Below are 9,363 nucleotides of genomic sequence, written 5' to 3' on the forward strand. Positions count from 1 at the left end.
ACACACACACACACACACACACACACACACACACACACACACACACACACACACACACACACACACACACACACACACACACACTTGTCTTCTTTCTCACACGTTTCCCCTCTCATTTGTCTCTGCACCGGCTCCTTAGTCTCTCTCTCCCTCTCTCTCTCTCCCCCTCTCTCTCTCTATTCCCACACAATGCATCACACTCGGTGTTCCTATCGACTGGCTTACATGCTGTAAAATACATTTTCCAGATTGATCACGCATATCACAGCAGCTTTGCAGCGGGGCCTAACCCTTTTGCCAAATGACGCCCACATCAATATTGAGGCATGCACTATCAAGGCAGAGTTTTTAAGAACGGGGGAGAGGGGAATATTGTTTGGTTTGTGAAGAATCACCTTGATTAAGCCACAGGAGGTAGGATGGAGGTGGCTCTGTGTGGTGCGCAGGCTTTCCTTGCTGTCTGGGAAAAATATTAAACATTAATGCGCTCACAGGCTGGCAGAGAGCTCAGGGCTGTAGTTCCTCACGTATAGCCTCCCTCCTTTGTGCTCGCATTGCCAGTTATGCCAGTGGGTCTGTTAAAATGTAAGGTATGCGCCCATTGTGTAATTACCACACTTAATCCCGTGTATCACCTCGTTTTCACTGGTAGGTGTAATAGAGGCAAACAGTGTATTCAGAATTATATGTTTCAGTATAAGGCAATGCAGGGCAGTGACTCAGTAACTGTGGGCTGCTTTTCTTATAGAAAACCAGGAGCGCACAGAGACACCAGATTCCCTCAGATGGTTTAAAATAAACCCAGCACCTTGACATTTGCTTCCAGGAAAATGCTTGAGAATGAGACATCGTTGCCTATTTCTTTTTTTAATAGTACAGTCACCATCACACAACTTCATCAACCGACCCTTCTGCAAAAAGCTGCATCATGGAGTAAGCAAATTGAAGGCAACAACCAATAAAATTCAAGAAACAATGAAAATTTTCAAGACGAAACAAACAAAATGTATTTGAAATGATATATTAAAAGTGCTTTTGATTTTCATGTCTCTCCTCTTTGACTGATGATCGACTCCACACGCACTCATGGCCCGGGGAAAGGCGCCCCAGACGTCCTCTCAGTAAAAATGTCCTGGAGGTCAGTTTGCTGCTGTTGCAGGTCCATCGTATCAATTGGGAAAAAAGTTCAACCATCAGTGGTGATATTGTCATAGCGATTAGACTGTTTCTTATTTGTCTAAATTTCTTTATTTTTCTGTTTTTAAATTCTCACTTCAATTTTAATTCTTGGAGAACATAGCTTCGACAACATATATCGCACTCATTATAAGAAGCAAAAGGTTATATCAAAAAATTATTAGTATAGAATCACAGAAACCCTGGTTTAGAACCAGAAAAAATACAAAACAGAGAGGTACATAGACACAGGACAATTCTTATAATTGCTTGGAAACATTATTTTCCCGCTAAGTCTTGATTCTTTTTTTCTTACTGCGCATATGATGTTTTTCATTTTATTTGTATTTTTTACAAAAAAAGGAAAATAAAGACTAGTATTTTACAAAATGAAGAGTATTGTTCTTGAAGATGAGGGTGGATTTACACAGGTGTAAAGTCCAGTTCCAATATTTTTCTGTACATAATGTATTCCATATCAGTCCCAGAAGACAGAAAAAAAGTAATGTCTTCCAAGTTTCTCAGAAAAGGTCCTATATATAGTCTTCTTGGAGGAGGATGGGGTGAGGGGTGCTGAATTTTGGTCCTTTTTTTCCTCTCTTTTTTCCACTTTCATATAAGGATCATTGGATGGACATGTAAGGCCAGTTGAAGCTGCTCCCGGATAATAGCATATCCCTGATGAGGGTTTCAATAGGAGTTTTACCTACCAAGCGGACGAAGAACAGCTGCTCGATTACCGACGATGAGACGGTGCGCAGCGAGGGCAGCCGCAGCAGGAGCTTCCCAAAGCGGCTGGGCTGGTTCGGGTACTGGCTCCTCACGTACTCCTCCAGGGCGCACTGGGATTTCTCCTGTAGGCTCTCGATGTGAGCAGCATCCGACAGGCCGCAAGCGTCTGAGAAACACACACCAAAAAACACTGTGGTTAGGCTCGTCACGTCTCCAAAACCCCAAAGGTACAACATGCAGGGGGAGAAGTCTCTGAATCTGAGGCTGCTTTGCTGTTAAACTTCAACATTTCGAGGAACAAGTGAAACAATAACTGTTGGCTGAAATGTATTATCAAAATATCTCTAAGGTCACCAAGTGTGTGCAGAGACACACACACGCAGCTCATAGAAACACTGCTATTAAACGCACACACCACTTCTTTTTTCGTTTTTTTCCCCCCATTCTAATTATTTGAAATTGAAGAACTCAAACTGCATTGCTGACAAATTCTCCTGATATTTTCTCTACAGAATATGGACACAAAAACCACATGGCCAATTTTAGCCTCCCGTGGGCTTAAGCTTTGGCAAGTGCACACCTTGCCATACTCAATTTATGTCCTGCAAAAGCACTCTGGTTATCATTCAACATCAGCCTTTACGTGTTATTGACAAAGTGGAATGAGCAAACACACTGCCCAAACATGCTACATCACACTGAGCGAGTGGGACTGTCATACAGAATAAACAAGGGGCTTGCTGCTGGAGTAGGAGATGCACAACTCAGTGGAGGATATCTCTGCCTGCTCTTACAACAATCAACAAGAATATAGAGTTAAATGTCACGAAAACGGGTTTGTGGAGGGCAGAGGAGGAGCTGGTGGGGGAATGGAGCAAAGGCGAAAGGTAGGCTATGGACCCAAAGGTCGCTGCTCTTGATGTCTGGACTCTGGGGACTGAAGTATAAGGAAACATAAACGGCAGTGATGAATCTGAAATTACACTGGATGTAATGTGACCTAATTACTCTGCAGTAAGCTGTTAAGTCATTTCGCCGCTCTTCTCTCCATAGACCACCCTTGGCCTGTTTTTCGATGGAGCCTATAGGACAGGCCGCTGGAAGCAATCAAATTTATTAGAGGAGGTGAAGTCAATAGTCACGCAGAAGTGACATAAAATGTCAGAAAATGAGCCTGTGCACAGACGCAGGAGAGGCGTGCGCTTTGGTGCTCACTGGTGGCTCCTGCAGCCCCGTGCAGCCACGCTTCAGCGTGGACAAAAGAATATAAGGCTTGTTAGTGTCGTGCGATGTTTTATCCTGTTATAAAGAGGTCTGTTTTCCACATAACCCGTGCATGCGTGTTCTACTGCTTATAAACTGCTGTAAACGCAAGCAGCATAACCGCGGGCATATATGGTCCCACATGGAGTCTAGGCTGTCCTTAAAAGATTCTGTATTGAGCTGTGCTTCTGTGGAGACTACACAGGGAAGACAGCTTTAGTTTTCAAGCACTAATACATTAAACGTCGGACAGAGGCTTTTAAGCCTATTCGTGATTTCTCAGTGCTATAACTCACTATGGCCAGACACAATAACCTTGTGAACTCAGGGGCAACGCTGAGATCTCGGGGTGATTTACTGTGACCTTAGTCCGGCCGGTGAGAGCCCCATGTATGCAAATCTCCTTGGATTAACGCTGAGTGTCCCTTTTCAAATCTACAGAAATCAATACGATTGAAATTAATTACATTTGGAAATTTCTGGTAAAATAGAAATACTTGGGGTGAACGCTGCTGCAACGCAGCGAGGTGGGGAGCTGAAAGCATTGCAGGGAATAGTCTGCAGCTGAACGTATGCGTCAAGAGAAAGCTGGTCAAAGAGATCCCATAGTTCTCCATTAGGCCTGCCTGCAACCCTGCACCCCACTACCCCAATAGACTGGGACATGGGAGCAGATAGCTTCCAGATTCGCAAACGACTATTTCTGTGGTAGGTTAGCAAAAGCACACACTGCAGTGTGCACATGTGGATAAGGAGTTCATGTCAGACAATGATCCTGAACTGTGGTGAAATAGTTTAGCCTGGCCACCATTATTTATGCATCAAATACTGACAAGTCTGGTGTTATTAAAGGCAAACAATCCACGCTGGTCTTGGCGAAGTGCCACATGACTTGTTATAGCCAACACCAGTTGTAGCCTATCAACCTAACTAAATGATCTGTTACAAAACAAGCTGGATGTTAATGCGTGTATGAAGTTTCTCTGGGTGATCTGGGTGAATTGCTGAAACGCCGTGCAATAGGAAAATGTGGTCAAATGTGCCAGTGTACACGGTAAAGCGAATCTAACAGGATGTCACATTAGTTAAGTACGGTCACTGGGGCAAAATACGTATTTATTTGTGTAAAAACATATATTTACCTCTCAGTATGTCTTCAAAATTTGGCGTGTCAAATTAACCAAGCTGCCAAACCCCCAAACTGAAAAGTACTTATTATGGCTCCAAAAATATATTAAAAAAAATAGAGCGTCCTCTAACTGTAGGAAAACCTATGTGGTAATGTCGTGTTCGCCAGAAAAGGAAAACTGAATGCTGAAGGAGGTTTAGAGACTTGGAATACAACCTCTGAGTTCATATTTACAAGTTTGGTGACACACTCAAACTTAGACTTTAGAGAATTTAGATGCTGGTTATATACATCTTATTAATACTCAATGCACACTGCATGGCATTTTAATATAGTATGTGAGAATTTAGCAACAATATAATATAATATAATATAATATAATATAATATAATATAATATAATATAATATAAAAACAGCAACGGTAATGTGTATATATGCAGTTGTGCATATCTGTGATGGTAAATAAATACTGAATAATAATTATTTAATTATGCTACAGAAGACAAGTGTAACCACTCAATATAAAATGGAATTGTAACGCTTTCTAGGGATATTGAAAGCGGGAATTATTTCAATATAAATCCAAATGTGAAAACCACAGTAAAACTGAATATTTTATCACGAACGTGTCCAATTATAGGACGTGAGGAACCGTGTTACAGAATTTTGTAATGAGCCAAATACGAGACAACGAGGTCAAAACTTTGAGGTAAGTTCAGAAGTAGTTTGGGGCCTGTGAGTGAGTTTAGACTTTCCCTTCCCTTCCTCTCATCAGCAGACTCCTTCACATAACAGGCCTAATGGCACCAAGCGTACACAACCAACTCCAAAATAGCAGCTGAATTACGCACCGAGAGTAAATGAGGACCTTTAGGACCTTGCCCCAGTCAGCCATCAATTAAGCTATCAACAATGTAGGTTACTTTTGGAAATTGCAGCTGATGGCTTTTCAGAGCGTGTGCGACAAGAGAAACTATCCCCAGTACCTAAGAAAATGAATAGGTAGGCCAGGATTAATCTACAAACAATGTACACAGCAGTGCAGCTCTGTGTCCTACAGGAGCGACGCACTGACATGTGAGTCAACTTCCATCAGCTTTTTTGATCTCAGTCTGCAAAGGATTATTTCCTGCACCCCCAAGACATGTGTTTGTGCACGCAAAACAAGGATAAAAGCATGCACCAACACTCATAAATGCGTCAGCTGTCATATATCAGCCAGTGATAGACTATTTCATCTTTACGCTCAATTATTTGACACCTGTTCCAAAATTTAAGGACGCGAACTGCAATCTCGGTCTCGGCTCAGACGTGTGCAAAAAAAAAAAAGTTTAACCTCAACAATTATAAAATATTCACATATAGGAGATTGTCAACTAAATCAATTATTTTATTTTTTTCTAAGTATTGACCTGAGTGAAAGAACTTGACGCGCTCACTCAATCTGGATTTGTTTACACGTCTTGTGCTGCGGCTACAACTGACATGGGAATGCATGTAAGTAGATATGTAGCAAGCTGTTGACAAAATAGCTATTCCATCGCTGCACAAACATCTCGTAAACTCAGATTTGTGACCAGCCTACGCTTGACAGCCATATTCTTGGTCGCACAGTGTTTCGCCTCGCTCCCATAACAGTAGTGCAGCTAGGCCTCATCTGATCACAGACATGTTCCTATGTGACATGTCGGACACCCACCTGATGTAAAAAGCACGATGGCCTTGAGGCAGCTGTACTCTGCCGAGTCTACGTGCAGGGTCTTAAGCTTCTCCACTTGCTCCTGGAAGATCCGGATGTGATCCATGAAAGCCACGACTCGGTCCGCGGACATCGGGGAGGCGTGGAGGCCCGCCGCGGCGAGCAGAGGGGCCACATGCAGAGGCATGGAGCACTGGGCCGCGTTAAGCACAAACAACTCGCTCCACGTCAGCCTGAGAAGGGACACCTGGTCGGTGATCTGCAGGTCGGGAAAGAAAGGGATGTTTCTCGCCCACTCCACGGCGCTGAAGAGCAAACGAGCCGCCAGCTCGCAGATGTTCTCGATGCCCATGATATTGTTGGGCTGCATGCACTGGCTCCCGTACCGGGACGTCGGGTAAGGCTCGGCCCGCAGCAATAACGAGATGTATCCGGACAGATAGCAGTGGCCATTCAGAGGGTCCCCGTTCGTCAGCGCGTACTGGCCTGGGTTGGGCTGGGTTGGAGGCATTCGTCCTCGCTGAACCGCTAACAAAAAGAGAGAGAAAAAGAGGAAATGTGCATCCAGGACTGACAAACATTGTTCATGAGTATTACAACCATCAGGCGAGCTACAGCTAGTGTGTGTGTCTCCTCACTGAAACGGCATGCACTGAATTCAAAATTCAGCACGCTTTTCAAAACATATCGACTCGTGTGTGCTGGTTGTAAGACTATAATATTCCAGAGATTATTCTATCGACAACATAAGCATCGCATCAAAACAGATGTGCTGCGTCCCTCAACCCTCACACTGTGTACGTCTGTATTTATGGATGCACGCTACATGGGCTCTGTGTAAAATTAATCACTTCTACACAACATACACACATATTTTCTCTTCATCCAAAAGTGCATTTGAACAGTTTTACTCTTGCCAGTATTTCATGGCGTAATTGCACATCACATGCAGTAGCCTGCTTGTATGGCTTTGCCTTTATACTTATGTGTTTTTTTTTTGCTTATATTAATAATTATTAATTTTGGCCAAACCACATTACAAATACGATTGATAATTACTGGTGAATGCAATAACATTTACACATTTAAGCCACATCAAACGGCTAGCTGTGAATAAAAGGAATTCAGCCACTGTTTAGTATTAAAAATAAAATATTAATGTAACTGAGTGAACACTATACGTGGGCTTTCAGTTTGAGCTGCAAATAGTAGATTTAGAAGGAGGGATGTTTGCACGAACTGGGATTAGACATATAGAGAGGAAAGTTATACGGCCTGTAATGCACCAGGCAAAACAATGAGCCATGAACAACTTCAGCGGCATTATTCAGTGTGTCTGAGCTGTCTAGTCAGCATAAGGGGCTCGAGAGAGACGTGGGTTTGTAGTGTGTTCATTTTACATTCACACACACGGCCAGCAAACCCCACTGTACAATTATAAATTAGTAAGCTGCACATACTTATGGAAGGGACCATTTGCCTTGCACACTGCTCCCTCACACACACACACACACTGCACACACACACACACGCACACAGAGACAAACACACAGACAGACAGACAGACAGACAAGACGTACAGGCACACACATACACACATCATCCCCTCTCCTGCTCTAAAACCCCTACGTAAAATGGGCCTGTTGGATCTGAGTCCTTTGCTTGATAATAGCACAATTCAGACTGCATGATAAACAAAATAAAATGGTCAGCTAGACGAGCCGCTTTGTTCAGGCGACCTGCATTCACAAGCCTAGCTGCTGTGGCTGCACTGGCCTTTTAGCCCTCTCTCACATAAGCAGAAAGACTAATCACTCATGCAAACATCCCTAAAAAAACATGGATGGAGACTGCAGTATGCCCAGCTATATAGTCTATGACCTTAATGCAACATGGCAGCTCTGTTCGGCTGCTACTAGGATGAGTAATCATGAGTGGGCTTTAAAATATAATATTCACCTTCCCGCCGCATTCCCACTTTTAAACATTTCTTCAGCCGGCAGTATTGGCACTGATTTCGGTGGTGCTGGTCAATGGGACAGTTCCTATTGGCACGACATGAGTATGTTAAGTTCCTCCGTACACTCCTCTTGAAGAAACTTTTGCATCCCTCGCAGGTGAACTGGCCATAGTGTTTGCCGCTCGATTTGTCTCCGCAAACCACACATTCAATATGCTGCTGACTCTGTCCAGAATTTTGACTCCCCTTGTCCCCGGCGGTCCCCGGTGTGGACGGGGGTCCCGGCTGGCTGGGGGTCTGCGGCGTGTGCGGCGCCGCTGACGCCGCCTGCTGCTGCTCCCTCGCCGGCTGCGCTGCTGGGTTGGGGCCGCTCGGAGGTCCTCCGGCCACGTCTTCCTGCGGATCTCTCCAGACGCTAACTACCATTGCCATATCTCGGCCCCGGAAAGTGCTATAAAGCGAAATGATCGCCGGTGTTTATGAAGCGAAAGGGAGAAAAAAACGAGCTCTCAAAAGACGGGGCAGTGCAAAGTCAAATCGGAGCACGCAATCTCATATGGGGTAAGAAGGGGAGCAGAACGCGATCAATACATTCAAAATACAGGAGGGCGATTGAATAGGCACCCGATCAGGATATGCAAGTATCGGGAGGCCAGTTCCAAGGTAAATTGCAGTCAGCCATTCAGGAATCCCTAATCTTGTAGGAAAACCCGAGTCCAGACGTAACAAATTGCAGTTTGTTATAAAATAGCCACAAAGGAAAGGCAGGAGCGATTCACATGGACGCAGGAACGAGTAAAAAAAAAAACCTTTTGCTGGAAAGAAACGCGATCCAAAGTGCTGCGGAGATAAATTCCTTTCTCTTTTCTTCCCCTTGCTCCTTTACACTCCCGTCTTCGCCGTACAGGAGGGGAGGAAAAATTGAAGAGCCGGATTTTTACATCTATGTTCTTAAATAAACCTCATCATCTCGCCCAGCAGCGAAAGAAAACCGCGTCGCCGAATGAAGTGCCCATGTATAGTTTCACCTCTCTCCAGCAGGAGGAATGGAGATACGAAGAGAAAAGATAAAAAAGAAGACCAACACCAACAACTAATAGAATATGCAAGAAGAAGGAGAGACCCAAAAATGAATGCGCTTAAACGAGAGGACCAGCAGAGCAATGTTTCCGAAACGGGGGATCTGCGCGAATGTCTGTATATAGTGAACTTTGACACTACTATTGAAACTGACACGTTTCTATGGAGATCGCTGCGCCTTATATGGTGCTCATGTCAAGGAGCCAAGAGAGGGGCTGCTGGAGACTGATAATCAAAGGCGACTGACTGGCCAGAGCCCCGCATAGAGGAGGAGGAGAGGAGGAGAGGGGGGAGATAGGGAGAGAGAGAAAATGGGAGGCTAA

General features: G+C 44.3%; 1 protein-coding gene across 1 annotated transcript; it reads right to left on the reverse strand.

Moving 5' to 3' along the window:
• Positions 1-882: 882 nt before the first annotated feature.
• nr2f1a (nuclear receptor subfamily 2, group F, member 1a) lies at positions 883-9,130 on the reverse strand. Its single transcript, XM_070834053.1, has 3 exons — positions 7,960-9,130; positions 6,001-6,528; positions 883-2,074 (listed from the first exon to the last, which is right to left on the reverse strand). Exons 1-3 carry the CDS (start codon positions 8,390-8,392, stop codon positions 1,800-1,802), a joined length of 1,236 nt encoding a protein of 411 aa, XP_070690154.1. The 5' UTR covers positions 8,393-9,130; the 3' UTR covers positions 883-1,799.
• Positions 9,131-9,363: the final 233 nt, after the last annotated feature.

Source organism: Pempheris klunzingeri, chromosome 7, assembly GCF_042242105.1.
Source record: "Pempheris klunzingeri isolate RE-2024b chromosome 7, fPemKlu1.hap1, whole genome shotgun sequence".
NCBI classification, from domain to species: Eukaryota; Metazoa; Chordata; class Actinopteri; order Acropomatiformes; family Pempheridae; genus Pempheris; species Pempheris klunzingeri.

Excerpts from the sequence above, each read along its gene's own strand:
- nr2f1a (XM_070834053.1), bottom strand. The coding sequence starts at position 8,392 with ATGGCAATGGTAGTTAGCGTCTGGAGAGATCCGCAGGAAGACGTGGCC. Across the intron at positions 6,529-7,959 it reads AGTGGGAATGCGGCGGGAAG|CGGTTCAGCGAGGACGAATG; the intron begins GTGAATATTATA and ends TCTTTTTGTTAG. Across the intron at positions 2,075-6,000 it reads CATCGTGCTTTTTACATCAG|ACGCTTGCGGCCTGTCGGAT; the intron begins GTGGGTGTCCGA and ends TGTGTTTCTCAG.